The sequence below is a fragment of the Coccidioides immitis genome (genome assembly GCF_000149335.2).
Source record: "Coccidioides immitis RS genomic scaffold supercont3.3, whole genome shotgun sequence".
Taxonomy (NCBI): domain Eukaryota; kingdom Fungi; phylum Ascomycota; class Eurotiomycetes; order Onygenales; family Onygenaceae; genus Coccidioides; species Coccidioides immitis.
The window spans coordinates 2,250,701-2,272,167 of NW_004504308.1; the positions used below are offsets into that span (position 1 = coordinate 2,250,701).

The following is a 21,467-nucleotide window of genomic DNA, read 5'->3' on the forward strand; positions in this document are numbered from 1 at the left end:
AGAATGGCGCTCAACCTAGCATATATACATAAACACGCGCAGATGGCGAAACCAGCTGCCCCTCTTGCAGAGCTGGCCCAACGCCCCCCAGGAAGTAAGTCGTCATCGGTTTGCCAACTCGCATGCTTCAGTCCAATCGGGCACGGTGAAGAGAGACGGTTGGCTTTCTTGAAACCCTGGAATTGTTGGAAGACCTTCAGGCTTAACTCCGGTGGCTTGGCTGACGAAAGAGGTACAAAAAGGTCAACCAGCAAACAATTGAAGCTTGAGATTAGAATTGGAAGCGTGATTGGTAACTTCACCGTAGAGGAGGCGAAAACTCCTCGTCGGTTGACTGTTAGGGCTGAGTTGAGCAGTGACATAACAATCACCATTGGCGTTGTTGGACAAGATGCAGGTTACCAACGGTTGTGGACCAAACTTCGCTGCTCCGCCAAGGTCTCTTGGCTGTTGATATTAGTTGGATCGTCATAGTCCATCGAAGGGCAATGCCCGCACGGTGTAAATAAAGAGATGATGTGCTCCAATATGGCCTAAATCTATCTATCGTACATTGTATGGGGATATCATCCAATATCTACTCTAAAAATACATGTATACAGTGCATCAACGAGAGAAACTGCTCGCAGCCTCTGAGGCTTCTGAGGTATTCGAAGCCTCACTACTATTCAGCTCCAATTCGTGAACAACATCTTCACATCTCTGACATAGCGCGTCTTCCGCCATCGACTCAGGAACAAGGTACCTCCAACATCTTGCACACTTTCCTTCCACAGGGGTATATATCCACGCCTTTCCCATCTCGCCACTGGGTAATTCGAACTGCCCTTCGTAGCTCCATTCTGCGTTTTCCACTTCGTGCGGCACTTCACTACCGCTTCCCAAGGTAACAGAAGACACAACAAAAAAGTCGGCTAACTCGGCAGTGCCAAGTTCCTGGAACACACTAACGGAGTCGGGGACGTTCAGATGGACATACGATTGAAGAGAAGAGCCCATTTGTTTTTTAACTCGGGCAGTTTCCTGCATCATTTTTACGGCCGCATTGGCAGCCGCTATTGCTGAATAGCTCTTTTCTAGGAACAAATTTCCCCATTTTGGATCGGGGGGAACCATAATACGGCGGAGAGGGTGGTCGACAGCGGACTTGATAACATCAGGGGTGTGTTCCCATGACTCTTCGACAAGGAGCGGGACAAGCGGTCCCAGAATGCTTTGAAGATGTGAGTATATGTGGAAAATGGTGGTTTGCGCTGCTCGTCTGCTTAGACCGTCGGTCGAATCTGCATATAACCGGTCTTTTATCGACTCAATGTAGAAAGCAGAAAAGTCGGCATTGGCCCAACGGTTAATGGCAGTCACTGCCTTGAAAAACTCTAGATTTGAGAATGCTTCCTGGCAAGCGAGGACAAGGGATCGCAATTGCGATAAAGCAATTTTGTCGGTTGCACGTAGGGATTCATACGGAATTTGATTCTTCGGATCAAAGTCTTGAAGCGCACCAAGAATGAGTCTGAAGGTCACTCGATATTTGTGAAGACTTCCGTTGGTAGCCTTGAGTATTGGTTGCCCGATAACCACATCTTTTGTGTAGTCGCTTCCAGCAACCCATAATCGCAAAGCATCTGGTCCAAGAGCATCGTAAACCGGTGCAGTTGGCTTCTCCTTGGCACCTTTGGCCTTCTTAATTTTCAACGGGGGAAGGAGGGTTCCATTCATGATTTCGTGCGGATGAACGATATTTCCAATGGACTTGCTCATTTTACGGCCTGCATGGTCGAGAGTGAATCCATGGGTGACAAGGGTCTTAAATGGTGCCTTAAAGTGACCTTTTGAACCCTTCGCCAACTGATGCGCAATATGTGTCAACAAGCTTGATTGGAACCATCCACGATGCTGATCTGTCCCTTCAAGATACATATCAGATCTGGTAGATTCAATGCCATCGTTCTCTTTCATCTGGGTCCAGCTCGTCCCGCTATCAAACCATACGTCCATAGTATCTGTTCCTCTAGCGTAACCCGGGCCAGCGGGATCACGAAGAGAAGGCGGTATCCAAGCAATATCGTGTTCATTATCTGTCCACCAAGCATCAATCCCTCGCTGTTTGATGACATCCATAATATGAGTGACGCTTTCTCTCGTTAAAACAGCTTCACCAGTTCCCCTATGGTAAAGGGCGGGAATAGGAACTCCCCAAGCTCGCTGCCTGGAGATACACCACTCGGTTCTGTTCTTCACAAAAGCCTCCAATCTAGCCTTACCAGACTGAGGGACAAAACGAACATTCAGTAGAGCACTAACCGCTTGCTGACGGATGTCTCCCACATCAGCAAACCATTGCTCTGTCGCGCGAATGATAACTGGCAGCTTGGAGCGCCAATCGTACGGATATTTATGTTTGTATTTATGCTTGTGAAGCAGTCGGCCCTCCTCTTCCAGGTATTTGACGACAGCTTTGTTGCCTTCATTTAAAACGTGTTTACCACTCAGCATGGAAGGGCTGGAAGGCATGGCGGCATCAGTGAACCGACCCTCTCCATCGACAGGAGCTGAGGCTGAAAGTCCATGTTCTAGACACACTTCGTAATCCTCCATACCATGTCCAGGGGCACAATGGACCAAACCAGAGCCAGATTCATCTGTGACGAAATCCGCTGCAATTACTGGCTGACATGATCCATCTGTATCTTTAAAAAGTGGCCGATACGTACTCGATAACAAGCTGGTACCCGCAACAGACATAAGTACTTTGAGGCTTTCTTCAAGGAGCTGTTCAACATATTCTCGCCGCGATTCCGCGATCAGGAGCTTTCCATGCCTCTCAGACTGGACAATGATGTAGTTAAGGTCCTTGCTGACAGCAATCGCTGCATTCGCTGGTAGTGTCCAGGGTGTTGTCGTCCAAATGACCGCATATATCTCATCTCCAGAAGCCAGGGGGTGCTCTCTTATTTCCGTCGGCACGGTCGCAAGCGGAAATTTCACAAGGGCAGCATGCGACACATGATCATCGCGATATTCTAACTCCGCCTCCGCCAACGCTGTTCGTGTCGAAGGAGACCAATAAACGGGCTTATACCTCCGATAAATCAGCCCCTTATCCACCATCTCAAGGAACACCTCCAACTGCCTCATTTCAAATTCCTTGTCCATTGTTTTCCAGTAGTTTTCCCAATCGCCCATGACTCCCCACTCTCGGAAGCCCTTCATCTGCTTCACTACCGTCTCCTCGGCCAATTGTCGTGCAATCGCGCGGATATTAGCTGGGCCCAAGTCCTTCCCCACCTGATTTTTGGAATTCAGGGCTTTCAATTCGATGGGCAAACCATGGCAATCCCAGCCCGGAATGTATTCCACCCTCTTGCCCTTTGCCAGCTGAACTCGGCAGATAATGTCCTTCAATATTTTATTCAGCGCATGTCCGATATGTAAATCGCCGTTCGCGTAGGGTGGGCCATCGTGGAGCACGAATTGAGCGGAATCCGCGGGTCGCTGGCGACGCTGCCAGGCATACAAGTCATCGGTGCATCGCTGGAGATATTTTGCCTGTTCAGCGGCAGCAATGCGGGCCGGAAAGGTTGACTTGGGGAGTTTGAGCGTCGATGACCAGGATCGAGCGAGAGATCGTGACAAGTCAGACATGCTCCGTCCAGCTATTGCATAGTCGCTGTTGATAAGAGGTCAAGGCCGGTTGGAGTAATTTGAAGCTGGGTAGCTTTGCATCGATTGTGCAATCGACAGTTACGCGGAATTACGGACGCCAGTAACTACGGCAAGGAACTCGCAACTTCAGCGCTCACGATGCCGAGCATCTTTCAACGCTCTACGGAGTAATTTTTTTGAGAAGCTCCGAAATGCCAAGCCTGAGCCACCCATACAAGCCACTTCTGTCCGCAAGCAGTTTAACACAATTGATTACGTATGAAGATCGGTGGCTAAACCAAACACAGACTAGTCTATGAGCCACAAGGTGGCTTGTAGGCCTGTCAGATGTCAACGGACGATCCGGTCTTTTTTGGCCGCTTCGTAGCATCAACTGCTCGTGACGACACCCGGAAATACTCGCCTGATTCGCCTGGAAGGTGGACATACTCAGGTGGACGTTTGAGTCCAATGGTTACACCTGATTGATGTAAAGGGAGTCTCCACTCTTTATGAATCGAATCAGGGTTGGAGGGAGAGAAAGCTGCTTAGCTTAGCTCTGAGCAATGAAGAGGAATATGATGAAGGAATAGAAAGTGAATACAAAGGCGTTAAGATGGAATTAAATAGCCAATAAAGAGGGCCGAATTACCTCATATGCCACGTTTGTTCACCTCGCCAGATTGCACGCCGGAATGGTTACACCGTAGGTAATTTATGGGGGTTCAGGGATAAACGATGGAGTAGCACCTTCAACTCAAACCATTGCTGAAGCAGAGAAACTCCGTATCTCAGCTATAAAATGTGATCACTTAGCTCTAATAAAGTTACACACATACTGCACCATCTTCTCTAATCAGACCAAGTGAGAAGTGGGTATTGTCGCTCTAAACTATCCCAGTTGTCCACTCCACCTTTGAACGCCAGCGTAATCTAGTAAATCGTCAAGCAGCTAACAGATTCGTTCTTCAAGACTTCAAAAAGAGATCCCGGAAACCCATATATCTCCGTGTTACCAAGCGCATTGGCATCGCCAAGAGCGGGTTGATCCCCCTGTCTATTCCCGATGCTCTCTTCCCAACCCCCGAGGAGTTCGATGCTGCTGCCGGGGCTGTCCCCCCAGCCACGATTAAGCACCATGCCCCTCTGAAAGGCGGCCTCCTCTGAAGGATTCGAGTAGAAGCCATTCCAGAGTTTCTTAAGCCTCTCCGATATTACACTATAGGGTGTTTCTGAATTCAGAGAATTGTCACCGTTAATATTTAGCACCCAGCGACTCCGCCTATGCCGGTTAAATGGGTAGGAACCAGGAATGTTCCCATGTAGAATTAGTTTAGTGGCGGTGAGTTGCGGTGGGTTTCCCACCGAAAGTGGTTTTGTACTCGAAGAACCCGGGAACGGCGGTCCAGACGTGGTTGGTTGAGATATGAATACGTCAAATCCGTGGTTAAAATAGTTATAAAAGCATTCACCTGCCACGGATGAGGGGTTCCGCTCTGGAGATGATGAAGAGTCTTCATCAGAATCCTCTATGGCACTTGTGTCAGGCGTATGGTCAAAATCCACGGGGTCAATAGGGCCATGGCGGGGCGAAGGACTGGTACCGAGACTGGGAGAGCTGTTCGAGGGCCTCCCACCGTGGATTCGAATCCGACGGTCGCTTTTTCGGTAAATCGCGTCGGGTGGGCCCAACTCTGCGATTAAATCTTGCGGCGTGGTCTCAGATAGGGTAATCCAGAAAGGTGCACTAGCTTTCCGAACAAGCTCAATTCTACCTCCTCCATGAACCGTGACAAGCTCAATCTCATCGGCAAGGTATTCCTTATTCTTCCCAGCAAGTGCAGTCAACCTAGGGTAGATTGGCTGGCGTGTAAACAGGTCTGATCGGGCAGCTGCCCACGAGTCCCCGAGAAATACCGCCATGGACTGTGCGGGGGATGCAGCTGAAGATGCCATCAAAGAAAGGCTGTCACGTTTGGTGGTCCAGGATGAGTGTGAGACGGAAAACGAAAACGCAACCCCAGGATACGATAGGATGCAAGTTCCATGCGTCCCGTTTGCCAAGGGGGGGATGTACTCTCCAGGATATGTTACCCCAAACAGCCGGTTAATATGGCGGAATTTTGGCCCGGCCTGTTGGACCCCGTCGGATTTGCTCAGTTTAGGGAAGTCCGTGTTCTCATAGGAGAGGGAGATCTTTGTGAAATCCAACACCTCGATCAACCGCAGCCTTTGATCTGGACCATCGAACCGTAGCCGTAGGCCATTTTCGGGAAGACATATCAGAATAGGCTCATAAACAGGATTCGAGGAAGAGTAGACCAGATTAATAGTCGGGTACGATTGCGGGTGCCCTTTGAGGCGGGTTAGGATGTTATGTAATGACGCTCCGAGAGCTACAAAGAGACCAAAGTCAGTAAAGCCTGGGCGTCCATTCAACCAGTCAAGTTCCTATACAGTTATAAAACTAGAAACGTACTTAAGAAGCCGATCCCACGACCTGGGATGACCTGCGCGGGGAAGGTACTTGGAGATGTCGTCATGGTGTACGATGGCTCTCAGGCACGAGAGAGTTCATCCTAAGGATGACGTTCAAAGAACCCAGTGTTCTCTCTTAAATAATCATGAGGTGTCAACGTATATATAGCAAAGGCAACCAAGAAGATAGATGTCGGCGGCAAACCAACCGAGAGACGAAGGACGGAAGGGCGAGGAGAGGCCGTGACGCCAGCAAGCCGCCAGCGCAGGGCATCGCGCCAAGAGAGCCGTTATCTTATCAGCGCAGGCGGCCACGGCGCTTCATGTGACCCGCGTCATGGTCCTGCTGACATAATAGTACGTAGACTTTATTTGGGATCCTGGGCCAATCATGTCGACTTGCGGCAATTTGTTTATCTTTTGCTCTTTTGGGACTTCTTATCTCATCTCCTTGCGGTCGCCTCACATCACAGCCGACAGATTCGTGGCGTCTTGCTAACCATCTTCCCCCCAACTTCCTATCCAACCCGCTTATTAGGATATTAATACATGAGTAGCATTACTCCGTATCGCTGGGAATTCCACAATGGCCGGGACTACGCGGTCGCAAACCGCCAGAGATCCCAAAACGCGGGCTCCCCCTGCACGAGTACCACTCCGCGCACCGACAAAGAAGCGGTTATCGACAATCCAAGACAGAGCTGGGACACCAGCGAGACCTATCCGACCTTCAGTACCTAACTCACTACGTACAAACACGTCGCCCGGAACACAACCCAGTGCTGGATTAAAGCGGAAAGATCGGGAATTCGAACATGAAGTGCCTGGGGACACAAATATCCATGTGGTCGTTCGTTGTCGAGGGAGAAATAATAGGGAAGTTAAAGAAAACAGTGGCGTTATCGTCTCTACAGAGGGAATCAAGGGTTCCACCCTCGAGCTCTCGATGGGCCCCAATGCAATGGCAAACAAGGCCTACAACTTCGATAAGGTTTTCTCTCCTGCGGCAGACCAAGCCATCTTGTTTGAGGAAGTAGTTGTGCCGATTCTCAACGAGGTATGTTCTCTAGCCCCTAATCGGACAAACATATGGGTACTGAGCCAGTGTGCTCCAGATGCTCGCAGGGTATAACTGTACTATTTTTGCATACGGACAAACCGGAACGGGAAAGACGTATACGATGTCTGGTGACATGACCGATACGCTTGGACTGTTGTCCGATGCTGCTGGTATAATTCCTCGTGTTCTCTATGCGCTGTTCAAGAGACTCGAAGAGACAGAAAATTCGGTGAAATGTTCCTTTATTGAACTATATAACGAGGATCTTCGAGACTTGCTTTCACCGGAGGATAATTCAAAACTAAAGATATACGAAGATGGAGCTAAGAAAGGACACAATGGCACCATGGTACAGGGAATGGGAGAATCCTATATTCACTCAGCGTCAGACGGAATCAGACTACTCCAAGAAGGCAGCCATCGTCGCCAGGTTGCGGCTACAAAATGTAACGATCTCAGCTCTCGAAGTCATACCGTGTTTACTATTACGGCTTATATCAAAAGATCCACCGACAAAGGCGAAGAATTTGTTAGCAGCGGAAAGCTGAACCTCGTGGATTTGGCTGGAAGTGAAAATATTCAACGCAGCGGCGCAGAAAACAAACGAGCAGCCGAAGCCGGGTTGATAAACAAGAGCTTACTTACTTTGGGTAGAGTAATCAATGCCCTGGTGGATAAAAGTCCACACATCCCATACAGGTCAGCGGTCCAGAACCTCGACTTAAATAAGTTAAAGCTTACTTTACTATAGGGAATCGAAACTTACCCGACTGCTTCAAGATTCGTTAGGTGGCAGAACAAAAACATGTATCATTGCCACAATATCAACCTCTCGCAGCAACCTTGAAGAGACAATATCCACGTTAGATTATGCGTTTAGGGCAAAGAATATTCGAAATAAGCCCCAAATAAACTCTACCATGTCCAAGAAGACATTATTCCGCGAATTCACTTCTGAGATAGAGAAGCTAAAGAGTGAACTGATTGCCACCAGGCTACGGAACGGTGTTTATCTTTCAGCAAGCTCATACGAAGAAATGACAGTGGAAAGTGAATCGCGTCGTATTTTAACAGAAGAGCAAAGGGCAAAAATTGAGAGCATGGAGGCGAATCTGAAAAATAAAGTCCAAGAACTGTTTACACTCACGAGTAACTTCAATACATTGAAAAGAAACAATGAAGCTACTCAAACAATGCTGGATGAAACGCAAGACATTCTGCAGAAAACTGAGATTGTACTTCGAAATACCGAGCAGAGTCTGGAGGAGGAAGCCATGTTACGGGAGGCCCACGAGACCACCGAGCTCGAACTTCACGAAATCGGAACTGACCTTATATCGCAGCTGGAACAGTCGGCTTCAGACGTTGATGGTCTTCATTCTAAGTTACGGCGACGGTCCCAGCTTCATCATCTTAATAAAGACACGTGGGAATCTTCAACCAGCCAAATGTTGGATATCGCAAAAGTTGTTGATGATCGAATGGCTGCCTTCCAGTCAGAACATCATTCCCGCCTTGAAGCACTCTCGTCACGGGTGGAGAGCTATGTTTCTGAGGAGGTAAAAATGATTGCCCTGGATCGCTCCCTCATAGACAAATCGGATACATCCCTTCAAGCCATCGAAAACGATGCGAAAATGAGGATGTTATCGAATCGAGATGAGATGAATGACACCCTTGAAGAAATAAAGGAATTGAGGGAAGATGTTCAGGAGAAGGTCGGGGAGGGTCTAAATGGCCTGTCTTCTGCTGCAGCGCGTATTTCGGGCGAAGTAATTCACGAACTTCAGCTGTTTGAGGGAGAGGTAAGTGAGCATCAATCGATCCTGCGAAGCATAAGTGCTGACGATCGCAGTTTCGTGAAATGTATCAGAATTTAAATGACGACTTTACCGCCGTGTTTGGATCACTTGTGCATCATCTTCAAGTCCAGAAAGAATACGTTAGTGATATTCGCCGGGAGTTACAGGAAGCAAATCAAAGGGCATTGCAAGCAAGCGAAGAAGCCGCATCTACGCTTGAGACGATGCTTGATGAAGAGAAACAAAACTCCGAAAGAGAGCGGGCCGAGCTCATGTCGCAGATTCAGGCTCTTTTGAACTCATCCGCGGAGAGACAGGCCTCCAGGTTGAGAAAGAACGTCAGTGGTGTTAGAGCCAACATGAGAGATTCGCGATCGGCACTGCAGCAAGCCAATGTCGCATATGGAAGAGAGATGGACAGCTGGGCTGAGAAGGACAGTCGGCTAATGGACGAAGTACTGACCTCGGAGAAGGACTTGAAATCGAAGCTGGCAAATACCATGGATGTATGTGCATGGCTAATTGTATATCTGGGACAAGTAGTACTGATCTGAAGATAGGCATTCGCAACGAGACACTCCGCTATCGAGGACTGCACTACCGCCGTGCATGCAGAAACTGTGCGAATCGTCGACGAGCAGAAAGAGGATATGCGAGCACAAATGCAAGCGCTTGATGAGTTTGTGGCGCGTGCACGATCCCAGAATGATGACCATCATAACTCAAATCTTGAGACATTAAATAACTTTGCGTTGAATATTCGGGGGGCACATGGTGAAGTGCGCACACATCTGGAGCAACTAGAATCGAGGGCGGATGAGTTCCTTCGCGCAGTCGACAATGAACATCAGGACATGGAGAGAGTTGTTTCGAACCTCAAGCCGCAAGTAAGGCAACCCCTTGCTGAACTTCAGAGTAACATCGAGAATACGCAAATGGCGGAGTACAGACCTACCGGAGATACCCCGGAGAAAGCACAGTACAACTTTGCCGTTAAGCTACCGAGAACCGAGGCGCATGATAGGCTTATTCGGAGGCTACGGGGAGTGAAGAGTCCCGTGAAGAGTCCCATGAAGAGTCCCATGAAAAGCCCTATGAAACGGACACCGTTGCCTCTTGCACCGCTGACATCTCCTTTGGGATCTCGGCCGTCATCTCCGAGCAAAGGGTTAGTTTATCAAGATGAAGATGGGTTGGTGGAATCCCCAAACAAGCCATCTTCTACGTTCTCCGGATTGAAGGAGATTGATGTTAATATTTCTCGTCCGCCGATTAGCAGTGTGACGTCTGAAGGTGCCCTCGCAGCGGAATCGGATGTCGACGGGCCTTGCAAAGAGATACAGCCTCCTCCATCGAAGAGACGACTTTCGGCGACCCTTGCGGCGAAGGCGAATTTGATGGGAGATAGGAGGATGATTCCGAGAAAGGTGATGAGGAGAAATGCCACGACGATCGGGCCCGGCGCGGCACTGGAGGGGAGAGAGAATCTTTTGCCATCGGCTCTGGGAAGTGGATTATCGCCTGTGAGGAGGGTACGTAGTGGACCTCAGGGATAGAATACAGCAGTCCAGGGTGTGGTTTGTATTGATTTTCCTGGAAAGGCTATGGACATTGTGGGTAAAAGAACGAGGAGCTGGTATCTTGTGGTTGGCGTTCATGGCACGATCGTGGTCCGTTCCTTTTGAATTAATAATTTGGTTGGCTCCGGGGATACCCTACTGTTGTTTTCTTCTAGTATTAATGTGTAGTTTTATTATCGGCGTATTTAGATATAAGGGTTAATGCTATGATTAGAGAAATCGTCCAGCAATTCCCTTCTCAAATCGAAATTAATCGATATCAGCTCTAAGACGGTTAATTATATTACACGTAGTTAGCTATTCACCTCGACAGGTTCAAACGCTCGGGGCTCAAACAGATGTGAGAAAGTTCTGCCAAATCTACATCCCGATCAGCTTCGAGAAGGAAAGGAGGTTAATCCTAGGCGCCCGACGCCCACATATAGTAGCTTAATAAGTCCCAGAAAAAAGCGCGCAAGGGTCGGTGAAGGCCAGCTTGCTCTCGACGATTCATTACTCTTCGTTTTGTCTCCCCTCATGCTCTACTTGTGCCGGCGCACCGTATCCACTCGCCTCGACAACCTTCCTCAGCTCCCCCATCCGCTTTTCAAACAGCTCTACCATCTCGTCCAGGGTCTGTTGGCCGGTAGCCACGGAAGAATTACCCTGCAATGCGGATCGGTGTCTCGATTCGGTGGTGGTGGCAGCGGCAGCGACAGCGACAGCAGCATTAGCATTATTATTGTTCACCATTCCCGGTGAGCCAGCTGTGCCTTCGACCCTGAGCATGACGGGGAAAGGTGCGGAGTCTGGAGATGTTGTTTGGGTTATGGGAGCGGGAATGAGGGAGGAGTCGAAGGTCGGGGTTGGGTTGAGGTGGGTGGATAGGACTTGCCAGGTGGGAGAGAGGGAGTGGGCGGAGGTTATCTTGTAGTGGGAGGGCAGGGGGAACGGGTGCTGTTGGTGCTGTTGTTGTTGATGCTGCTGCTGCTGCTGCGGGATGTGGATGGGACTGGGGCCGGAGGAGGGAGGTGACGTCGGCGCGGGATCGGCGGGGTGAGAGGCAGAGTGACGATCGGAGGGCATGATGGCAGTGGAGGAAGCTGTTGGCTCGACGTCGAGGATTATAATGTGCTCTTGCGTCTCTGGGATGGGCGGTGGGAGCTTTCCGGTGTATAGGTGGGAGGCGGAGGAGGAGAGCTCGATTTCTTCGGCAACGGCTTTCTTCTTGCCCTTGCCCGAGGGATCCTGGGCTGATCTTCCTTTGGATGGCGGATGCGGTGGCCGCTGCTGCTGATCTAGCGACCGCAGCGCCGCTTCGGTGATCAGACTGGTGTCATCGTCAGAAAAGACGTAGTGCACGGTTGGGTGGTGGAATTTCGAGGTGTTTGCGTCTTCGATCAAAGTGAAAAAGGGCCGGAACGCAGTTGGAGTCGCATCTTGTGCTGAATGAGATGGTTCATATTCCTGATGGATCTGTTCCTGCCCATGGTCTTGTTGCTGGTCTGGAGAACTAGTTACGGCTTCGTTTGAGACCTCGTTGCTGACAGCCGACGGTCTGCTGTTTGTGGTTGCTGGCCTGGGCGTTGACGATTGCGAGGCGGCATGTTGCTTTGCAGAGCTCATGTCTGCCGGTCTCTGCGACTCCGGTTACTTGCCTCCAGGCTGGTGTGCTTTCAAGTTCAACTCGCTGTTCCCCCGATGACCAGAATAAGAGCATCTGGTGGTTGTGTAGATAAATACCTGGCTTGCTGTCGACGATGATGGTAGTGGAACGCAACCTGAGTGGCTCTCTGTGTTCGCATATATTTGCTGCTACGAGTCTACGTAAATTCCGAGAACGAACAAAACCAGCGACGGAGAGAGTTAAAAAAGAAAAAGGCTCAAATGGAACGATAGTTATATCTGCACGGGGTATCATAGTTCAATATTCAGCAAACACCTCGACTCGTCCTTCAGTGCACTCGAATCATGCGCCGTCCTGCTTCCACTCAAATTCTAGAAGAGCCAGTAAGCCTGTAGCCGCAAGCAGATCAGCAGAGTAAAAGCTCCTTACTTTGTCTACACATGGGGCAGAGCTGCTTAGAGGATTCTTGCCCGATCCAAGTCAGGAGACAGTGCTAGACCCCGTTCATTAGTCGCCAGAGAACATGGACATCGGGGAAACCATATACCATATGGAATGAATGTCCGCATTTCCCAGTCACTGTAGTTATTCGTATGCGATAAGCTTCGGTCACATAAAAGGAAAGCCAATGCCACGGCGGAAGGGCAGTGGGATGGATAGATGTATGTACTTACGGAGCGTGCAATCATCGCCGGGATACTTGCAGGTCGGACAGGTGCCGTCGAACTGCACTCGACAGATGCCGCAGACATCTTCCTCAGGTATGTTCCAGCGCCATGTGGCCACTGCGTTCCATTGCTTGATCGTGACCTTCATGGCAGCTCCAGCGTCCAACACTGCTTTTTCGCTGAAACAGATCCCAGACTATCTCTTGGCGCGAGGGTCGGAAAAGAAGCTTTTCTGCGGACAAGCTCGGTGCTGGCTAGTGGGAATTTAGTCGGCGTATTGCTGCGCGTTGAATGGCTCGTCGGCGATGGACACCTTGCTGGCTCTTGGGCGGGAAAACACTGCAGCGTCAAATAGAGTTGACTCTGGCCGTTTGATCAGGGTAGTCTATGATGCCATGATCACCTGTCCTCATGATTTCCATTCAGAGACGCAAGGATCAATAGGGTTCTACCAGCGACGGTGAATAGTTGTGAGAAGAGAGACGACCAAACAGAGTTGCACCAGCAGCATCGTGTCTTCCCACCAGAAAACCCCCGCGCGTGCACGCAAACTCCCTGCTGAATAAACCAGCCATAGTCAACAGAGTAGTACTCCCATACATTACTTCTCCTCTTCTCTCCTCTTCTTCGTGATGTAAGAATCGGCCAAGATCCAAAGATCAAAGGGCCCCCAATTCCCTCCCAACAATGGCTTGTGTGGCTCTTCGACCTGTTATTTTCTCACAAGGCGCCTTTCCGCACCTTAGGTCCTCCGCCGCCGCCGTCGCCAGCCCGCTCCTCCACGCGAGACACCAACATCGCTCCACCTCCATTCCGTCATCCTACCTCGTCACGCCTAAGGAATTGAACGATGGTCTGAAGAAGAATGCGCGAACCAAAATCTCCACTTCGCCCCGGGTGATCCCCCTGTGTGCCGCGTGGTTCATGCCGAACGACCCAGAAGGCCGCACCGGGATCGAGTCGTTCAAGAAGAAGCGGATCCCCCAGGCGCGATACTTTGACATAGACGACGTCAAGGATCCTAACTCGCCGTATCCCCATATGTTACCGACAAAGGAGCGATTCGCGGAGGCAATGCAGTCACTGGGTATTCGCCGCGACGACGAGGTTGTGGTCTACGACACAGAGGAACTGGGCTTGATGAGTGCACCACGGGTAGGCTGGACGTTGAGATACTTTGGGCATCCCAATGTTCGCATTCTCAACAATTTTAGGTTGTGGGTTCGTGATGGGTATCCTACGGAGTCCGGTGAAATTACCCAGGAGGAGAGATCTAACTACCAGGTGGATGCTTACAATCCGGAGATGGTGGTTGACTTTGCAGAGATGAAACAGATTGGCGAGGATTACGGAAAGGAGGGCGCAGACAGCGTGCAGGTCCTTGACGCCCGGCCCGCCGGTCGCTGGGCGGGAAAAAGCCCTGAACCTCGCCCGGAGTTGTCTTCTGGGCATATGCCGGGTTCTGTAAACGTGCCTTTCGTGGAGCTGCTGGACCCTGAGACGAAGACTCTGTTGCCGGAGGCGGAATTGCGCAAGGTGCTCGAGTCAAAGGGAGTTGATCCCTCGAGGTCTATCATTTCGAGCTGTGGTTCGGGAGTGACGGCGGCAGTCATCGACCTTGCGCTGCACGAAGCTGGATACGGGAATGCGGAATCCCGACGGCTATATGATGGAAGCTGGTCGTAAGTGTCTCTTGCCCATCTTGAGAATGGCCGTTTGCTGACTGGCAAGCAGGGAGTGGGCAGCTCGGGTTTCCGAGTCCAATGGATTGATTCGCAAAGAGCAATAGCCAGACATTTTTAACACCAATGTCGTTATAGTTTTCCTCCTTATTTGTCCCTCTCCTTTTTTTTCTTCTGTTCCCGCGTGGTATGTTTCGCGTCTGGAGGGAAAAAGGCCCAATATCCATAGTTAGGTAGATGCTCTTTTTGCGGTACATTGCAGCAGCTGTCCTTTGATGACTGTTTCCCGATGAATGCTTTTTTTTTGACATGTGACGACAATGGACAATGTATTACTTCCGAGCGTATTTGTCTTTATAAGAGCAACGAAATTGCAATGAAAGAAGCGTCCTTAAGCATCATATATCATCCGCTTGATCCTCTCCTCCATCGCCGCCGCCATTCACCAGCACGAAACACGCATCGCTTAGTCAGCACTCCCCTCCTCCGCCAAACGACTCAAGCAATCAGATCATAGCGCCAACTTACACACCTCTCAACAAAGCCTGAATCCTGCTCGCCGTCACAGACCTCGCCCGTCGCCTCGATAGAACACTCATTGGCGCTCTCCATTGCGGTTTTGCTTCCACAGCTTGCCGTGTGCCAGCTCGGTTTCACTCGCAGATCCAAAAATGCTTAACACAACCGTCTGCAGTGATCCCGTCCATTACTGTGAGTTCATCACTAAACTTAACCTTCGCTTCGATGTTTGCCAATGACTTGTATGCCTGGATGATGGTGCTTAATCTTTCGTCACTTTCCGTCAACTTTTAACATATCCTGTCGATTCTGCAAAGAAAAGAAAAAAAAAATATTATTACACACCCACACCCATACACGCACATGATATATATTTCGGCGATCTATTGTTTATCTAACGATATGCAGCCCATACGTTCGCACAGGCTCCTTGATAGTTCTGCTTGACATCTACGTCCTCGGGAAATCTTAGCGGGCGAATACTCCCACCTCTCCGTCGCGCACGTATCTACTTTCCCTTGTCTCACCATGTCCGTCGGTCGCAAGGTTTTTCATTGTGTGGTGGATGATACCGCCTTAGCCGCCAGTGTTGGCGATATCAAAAAATGGACTTCGCAGGGTGCCATCACCCTCATCGTACCTCTCTACAGTAGGTGTCTATAACGTCTCTTTCCTTTGTTCGGCCGCTTCCTTTAAGACTATCCTCCGGCTGATATGTTGTAGCTCTTGAACGTCTTCGCGCCCTTAGAAAGGCTCCATCCCAGACCGGTGCAAATGCCCGCGAATCGGTTCGTTTCCTCGATCGTGTCACTTCCGGTAAGCATAGTATTCCAGCATCCAAAGTTGCGCTCCAAGGGCCAATGGAACAGTTTGATACTTGGGAAGAAGCGGAGAAATACCTTTTGCCGGAGTTCAAGGAGGAGGTTGTCGACGGTCATCGCGCCTCGGGCCCTGCTGCCCCAGCTCACGCGACTACCGTCGAGCCAGAGCAGAAACATGTCGGGGACAATGGACCTAGAATTGTCGGGGATATCGACGATCTCAACGAGATGTCTCAGATGCTACTTAGCAAGCTGAATTTTAAGAAAAACGTAGATACTATATCTGCACTTTCTGCCGGAACTCCGAGCCCTCCTGCATCTCCAACGACCGCCAGTTCGCATCCAAGTCCGGAATATGCTGCTCGTCAGCCCGGAGGATCCCAAGAAAATGAAAACAATCCGGTCGGGGAAGACGACGAAAGCGAACCTGTATTCGTGAACCCGATTGTTCCGGAAGACATTAAACCTCTCTTGAATGCTATTCTTTGGAGACTCCATGCTCACCCAGACGCTGCTACTGCCACGTCTAGTTGCATTCTCGTTACACATAACCGTCACACTCAGAGCTGGGCCCAGAAGTTTGGTATTACGGTCAAAACCATTCCGCAGCTCCGAACTTCTATAATCTATGAAGAAAAGGAATTCAAGAATCATTGCAAGTATCTGGAAAAGAACTCTACCACCGAACCGAAGCCCCTTCTCTCCTACGATGACGAAAGTGACGAAGATGTCCTTGTGTTTGTGCCACGTGGCCAGGCAAAGACTGCGGCTATGGGGCCTAGTGGGCGAACCAGCAGCAGTGCTTCACCTGCTATTCACCGAATTGCAAACGGCAATGTCAATGGGGGCACCAGGCTCAAAGGCAATTCGGCTTCGGATCCGCAGGTTGAAGTTCCTTCTGTTCCAATCGATCCTGACTCCTTTAACCGCAATTTTGGAGTCACGAAGCAGCAAGGTATCGTCAATCCGAATACCACTAACAGCATTAATCGCGGGCCGCCTGGCCATCTTCCTCGACCTGGCGGTCCTGGTCGCCGTGGAGCTCCACGAGGTGGCATGTTCCGAGGTACCGGTCGAGGCCGCGGAAAGCTCTGGGTTCCTTGATTCAATGCAGATTTCCGATAACCTTTCTTACCATGATGGGTTGTTGGAAAGTGGCATGTTTATTTTAACCATCGAGAACTCTTCCACGATCACATACCATCAGGGCGGGGGTCAACGACGACAAAATTTGACAGATGTCTCAACCGCCAGATGTTGAAATCTCGATCCGATTTCCTCGGACATCCCCAAGGATAGGATGTTCATTTCCCCCCTTTTTTCTCGAAATCGCGAACCAAGGTGACGTTTTAAGGCATTTTGCAGTGCATGGCAATGCATATATGTGACTTTCGCGAAAAAAAACACACACGACGACGCCCACTCTATCGAAAATCGAAACAGTAAGGCATCTCTCCTCGACTTCACGTTGCGTTTCCAAGTTTTCCGCGCGCGTTCTTTTAGGGATGGGACCACGGATGAAGCTCGTGACGATGTGCTCGACAACCCAATTTTCATTTCTTTTGCAACATTCGGGTCTCTTTAATCCGGTGCGGTGAAAAGAGCTAAAGTGACTTGAAGCAGTGGCTAGCCACACTCGATCAAAGTTCTTATTTTATTTTTATTTTGTTTTGCTACTGCATATGCTGTTTGATGGTGCTTTTTGTAGAAATCCATATTTGGGTTGTTGTTAGTTGTGAAGACAACGTAGGAGGGGCTAATATGGGTGGTGGAAATCAACATGCATAGAGTCACGATTCGTTCAGTGCCCTTCAGCTTTTCTCTTCTGCTGTTGTCCCTCAACATAACTAATCTGCACTTGAACATTGGACCTCAGTGAATGCTTGGCATGAACCTCTTCCCTTCACATATTCCTTCAGAATATTCAAAATACTCTCCACCCTCAACATGAGTTCTATCAACTAAACATTCTCCATCATCCCTATCCCTGCCGAATGCTGTTGAACCCTTAATGTGTTTGTAAGTTAACATGGAGTTCCTAAGCTTTCTACCCTAGGTCTTCAACGCTTTTGTTTTGAAGAAACCATTCGATAGTGCGTATCAAGCCTACAGAAGCAAGTCAAACCGTCAAAGGTCAGCCGCTGTGGGCCCTCAATAAGTCCACGGAGACGAAAAACCCATGAAAATGGTGACCGTCTTAGGGCAACGTACGACCGAGGATAGATCGTAGTTGAACATGGATAACTAATACCATCGTTAACCATATCTTTACACTCTTCCCGGGAACATTCTACACAGAAGTTCGGGAAATCTAGGTAGTGCATTCCATTCCCTATTATCTTCTTGTGAGCTGCATAATATCTCCAAATCGTTTACATGCCATGTTAGCATGCTTATGATCAATAGCAAGCCTGATATCATCTCACCCAAGACCACTCTATTTCCATTGGCCATCGGCACTAATTGCTTGAGATTAAAGAGCGTGTTTTGCGGTGTGGTCCTTGCCACCAAAAAAGCTTAGACATTAAAGAAGTACATGATTATTCAATGCATATTGGTCATTCCTCTCCCAGATCCTTGATGTACTTTCTGGTGACACCTTCAGCTGGAAAATTCTCAGCCCCATTTTCTTTCCCCTATACTTTACTGCACTTAGAGAAATGCGGGCCCAGATGGGTCGCTTGCGTGCTTTCCGAGGGCCAATGGAGCTTCTCTTATGGTATGGTTGAGCTTGGGGTGTGATGTAATTCCAACGTGGAAAAACGTGAGTGATAGTTTATACCAAGCGGGCATCTTCCCAGCCCTGTATCTCCTTGATTACAATCAGCATGTCTGTTGTTTCTTCTGTTCATTGGTATAGCTGCTTGAGTTTATATGAAACCGGAAGACATCGCCGTCATAGCAGGAAGTCGACCGTTCAAAAAAAGGTATATAGCTGCGCAGTAGTTATGTGCACATAGCGGGCTTTGTTTTCCTCATTATGCTATGGGGCATCATGGCAATCACACTGTTTCCCCGAAACATATCCATACTGATGATTATTGAGACCGGTTTCCGTTTTGCTCCTTGATGGTGAAACCCTGGAGTGGTGGCTGGTATGGCTAAGGTATTATAGAGGCTTTCTACGTATCTCCTTGTAGTATGGAATATGCCAAGGGATATCATGATGGTCATGGAGGGCTGGTATGTTTCTTGTGATGAAATCCTGATGGAGGCCGGCCTGATTGAACCCCAAAGCGCACGAAAGCCTTGAGAAAAAAGTGAAGCTTGCAGGGATGAAGGAGCTAGAGTGAGGATGAGGATGAGCCTATATAGCTTTCTAGTAGTGTGCGAGTAAAGGTGAAAAAGGGAGGCAATTATCAATGATAAATTTGCAGTATTATTAACTGAGCCAGGTGAAATTCCTTCTTGGGAAGATCCACTCTCTAGCATCAGTAGTTAATGTACAGGCATAATTGGCTGCGGGGAGCGTTGATGTCCATAAGGATCAATGGCTCCCGGCATTAAAATAACTAGACAAACATCCACAATCTGAAGTGAAGAGAGAAGCAAAGAAAGTAAGGTTGAGAAAAGTCGAGAACGAAAGCGCCGAAGCTTGAAGAAAAGGGGATGGCTGAGTCAGCAGACCCATAGCGGCGACGGCTTATTTCTTCTTCCGGGTAAAGCGACGACCTCCAATATTCAGCAGCGCGCCCACCCGGCGGGTAGTCGATGGAGCGGTAGAAGAAGATGTCTCCGCGTCGTTGAGCTGGTTGAGACTCTTCTTTCTCAGCGTGCTGGGGTTGTGGGTTGGTTTCGGTGCAGCCCCCTCGCATGGGTCGTCTGCAGGGGCCGTATGCTTGCCCTTGTTCCCTCCTTTGTTGTCACTGTTCTTAGTCGCTTTTGTCTTTCTTGAGCCCAAGTCGATGAGCTTAATTTCCCCAGGCCGGACTTGTCTTGCCCACATTGCTTCTGGGATGTTGTCGTCTCGAGGCCAGGAAACGATGACGTGTTCGCTCATCCTGACAGGAAGAGCGAACCCGGCATCAACGCAGTGGTCCTTGAAATCGATGCTGCGAAGGCGGTGTTGGTTGAACCAAAGGAAGAACGGGTCAGAGTCGACCACAAAGCCCATCAGCGTCAGTTTGACCACCGACAGCTTGTCAGGAACGGCACCCAGAGCTGCGGCGGCTTCCCTTGCGTTTCCAATTGCATGCTTGTCGAGGTATTCTCCAAACCCCACGCGTCTCTTCAATTCACCTCGACCATCCTTGCCACTATCAATTGTAAAATAATAGTTAGGCCTTTACGCTATACACCACAGCAGATTGCCAAATCATCTGCTGGCATTTTCTTCATCTTTTCACTTACTAGTAAAGGCCACGAACTGTAACCGCAGTTCGTGGAAACCATTTCCCTCTAATCTTTGGCCAGCTTCCGCAGAACGTGTGCCGGATGCACGGCTCAAGTGCCATCTCTAAGTGCAAGTCCTCCAAACCTGGATTGAGCCAAACGGTCTGCCAGATATGGCGTTGATATGACCGGAGCATGCCAGTCAACTTGAGGCTGCGCAGGGAGCGAAAGTTAGAAAGTGGTGCGAGCTCTTCCACCGGCATGATGTCAGGACGAAACGGATTCTCCTTTCTAGTGGACCAGAATAAATCGAGGCTAAGCTGCTCACGCTCCGTGTCCAAATGGCGCCATGCAGTGCCTCCACGGAAAGACATGATCGGTTTAGCTGATCCATCAGCGTAGCACGCGTCATCTCGAAATATTTCGCTGCTGTTGTTTGCTGCTTGATTGCTCGAAGACTGCTGCAACAGGCCATATCCACTACCACCAATAGACGCGGCGCGATTGCGTGTGTTTCGCCCAAAGTCGAAGATGCGACTGATCTCTGCACTATTGAAGCGCAGAGAGAAACGGCTGTCACTCATACTGAGGGGACGTTTCTTGAAAACGCTCCGACGTAACGCGTCTGGAATCGAGGCAGAAGTTGCTGACGAGGCTGGTCGACTAGGAAGAGGAGTATACGGTCTCCTGAATAGCGCTATTCCCCATGTGAGCTCATCCGCACATGTAGCAGAATTCTCTGGATCACACTTCTGTGATTGTGTGTTGTTTTCTGGTTGAACTCACCCTGCTGTTTCTCAGAGGTGTTCGCTATCTCGTCATCACTGTCCAGTGCCTTGGAGCACTGGAGAAAAGATGCTTTGTTTCCATAGCAAGACATCTTTATGATCCAGCTCTCGGCGTCAGCTTGCGTTTGGCCTGTTTGGCTCACACTATACCAGATTCTGGTGTGTGGTTTGCAAGAAATGATGTCGTCGCCGAGAAGGAAAGAGAAGAGGGTTTCTGTGATGATAGTATTCCATGAAGGACGAAGATAACAGCTGTGTTGCTAGGGAGAAAGTTGCCAGAAAACTTGTGTTATTTACTGAGAGAACCAGGCAGAACTGGTGGAATGTCCCTTCAATCAGGTTGGGTATCAAGAAAGAGGCCTTCTCAAAGCTGTGCGAGTCATGGGCTCTGCAACAATTCTTTTGTCTTTATGTTCATTCTTCAGGATATCCCTTTTTTTTTTTTTTTTTTTTTTTTTTTTGTGCGGCCAGACTGTTCGAGTGAAT

The 21,467-nt window shown here is 49.4% G+C and overlaps 7 protein-coding genes across 7 annotated transcripts; 3 read left to right on the top strand and 4 right to left on the bottom strand.

Moving 5' to 3' along the window:
- Positions 1-489: 489 nt before the first annotated feature.
- CIMG_08102 (isoleucyl-tRNA synthetase) lies at positions 490-3,795 on the bottom strand. The gene has a single exon (XM_001240938.2). It carries the CDS (start codon positions 3,643-3,645, stop codon positions 607-609), a length of 3,039 nt encoding a protein of 1,012 aa, XP_001240939.2. The 5' UTR covers positions 3,646-3,795; the 3' UTR covers positions 490-606.
- Positions 3,796-4,396: 601 nt separating this feature from the next.
- CIMG_08101 (uncharacterized protein) lies at positions 4,397-6,341 on the bottom strand. Its single transcript, XM_001240937.2, has 2 exons — positions 6,125-6,341; positions 4,397-6,041 (listed from the first exon to the last, which is right to left on the bottom strand). Exons 1-2 carry the CDS (start codon positions 6,186-6,188, stop codon positions 4,579-4,581), a joined length of 1,527 nt encoding a protein of 508 aa, XP_001240938.1. The 5' UTR covers positions 6,189-6,341; the 3' UTR covers positions 4,397-4,578.
- A 243-nt stretch (positions 6,342-6,584) lies between these two features.
- On the top strand, positions 6,585-10,792 carry CIMG_13268 (kinesin). The gene is made up of 5 exons (XM_001240936.2): positions 6,585-7,180; positions 7,239-7,882; positions 7,935-8,988; positions 9,039-9,491; positions 9,546-10,792. The coding sequence occupies exons 1-5, from the start codon at positions 6,710-6,712 to the stop codon at positions 10,539-10,541; spliced, it is 3,618 nt and encodes a 1,205-aa protein (XP_001240937.2). The 5' UTR covers positions 6,585-6,709; the 3' UTR covers positions 10,542-10,792.
- A 265-nt stretch (positions 10,793-11,057) lies between these two features.
- Positions 11,058-12,987, bottom strand: CIMG_13269 (anaphase promoting complex subunit 11; the record flags this gene model as incomplete). Its single annotated transcript, XM_004445043.1, has 2 exons — positions 11,058-12,172; positions 12,846-12,987. The coding sequence occupies 2 exons, from the start codon at positions 12,985-12,987 to the stop codon at positions 11,058-11,060; spliced, it is 1,257 nt and encodes a 418-aa protein (XP_004445100.1).
- Positions 12,988-13,407: 420 nt separating this feature from the next.
- On the top strand, positions 13,408-14,781 carry CIMG_08097 (thiosulfate sulfurtransferase). Its single transcript, XM_001240933.2, has 2 exons — positions 13,408-14,521; positions 14,574-14,781. The coding sequence occupies exons 1-2, from the start codon at positions 13,527-13,529 to the stop codon at positions 14,626-14,628; spliced, it is 1,050 nt and encodes a 349-aa protein (XP_001240934.2). The 5' UTR covers positions 13,408-13,526; the 3' UTR covers positions 14,629-14,781.
- Positions 14,782-15,076: 295 nt separating this feature from the next.
- On the top strand, positions 15,077-17,940 carry CIMG_08096 (uncharacterized protein). Its single transcript, XM_001240932.2, has 3 exons — positions 15,077-15,232; positions 15,449-15,689; positions 15,764-17,940. The coding sequence occupies exons 2-3, from the start codon at positions 15,569-15,571 to the stop codon at positions 16,963-16,965; spliced, it is 1,323 nt and encodes a 440-aa protein (XP_001240933.1). The 5' UTR covers positions 15,077-15,232; positions 15,449-15,568; the 3' UTR covers positions 16,966-17,940.
- A 1,564-nt stretch (positions 17,941-19,504) lies between these two features.
- On the bottom strand, positions 19,505-21,073 carry CIMG_08095 (uncharacterized protein; the record flags this gene model as incomplete). The annotated part of the gene is made up of 3 exons (XM_001240931.2): positions 19,505-20,117; positions 20,212-20,932; positions 20,980-21,073. The coding sequence occupies 3 exons, from the start codon at positions 21,071-21,073 to the stop codon at positions 19,505-19,507; spliced, it is 1,428 nt and encodes a 475-aa protein (XP_001240932.2).
- Positions 21,074-21,467: the final 394 nt, after the last annotated feature.

Excerpts from the sequence above, each read along its gene's own strand:
- CIMG_08097 (XM_001240933.2), top strand. The coding sequence starts at position 13,527 with ATGGCTTGTGTGGCTCTTCGACCTGTTATTTTCTCACAAGGCGCCTTT. Across the intron at positions 14,522-14,573 it reads CTATATGATGGAAGCTGGTC|GGAGTGGGCAGCTCGGGTTT; the intron begins GTAAGTGTCTCT and ends ACTGGCAAGCAG.
- CIMG_08102 (XM_001240938.2), bottom strand. The coding sequence starts at position 3,645 with ATGTCTGACTTGTCACGATCTCTCGCTCGATCCTGGTCATCGACGCTC.
- CIMG_08101 (XM_001240937.2), bottom strand. The coding sequence starts at position 6,188 with ATGACGACATCTCCAAGTACCTTCCCCGCGCAGGTCATCCCAGGTCGT. Across the intron at positions 6,042-6,124 it reads TCGTGGGATCGGCTTCTTAA|CTCTCGGAGCGTCATTACAT; the intron begins GTACGTTTCTAG and ends GTCTCTTTGTAG.
- CIMG_08096 (XM_001240932.2), top strand. The coding sequence starts at position 15,569 with ATGTCCGTCGGTCGCAAGGTTTTTCATTGTGTGGTGGATGATACCGCC. Across the intron at positions 15,690-15,763 it reads CCTCATCGTACCTCTCTACA|CTCTTGAACGTCTTCGCGCC; the intron begins GTAGGTGTCTAT and ends GATATGTTGTAG.
- CIMG_13268 (XM_001240936.2), top strand. The coding sequence starts at position 6,710 with ATGGCCGGGACTACGCGGTCGCAAACCGCCAGAGATCCCAAAACGCGG. Across the intron at positions 7,181-7,238 it reads TTGTGCCGATTCTCAACGAG|ATGCTCGCAGGGTATAACTG; the intron begins GTATGTTCTCTA and ends AGTGTGCTCCAG. Across the intron at positions 7,883-7,934 it reads AGTCCACACATCCCATACAG|GGAATCGAAACTTACCCGAC; the intron begins GTCAGCGGTCCA and ends ACTTTACTATAG.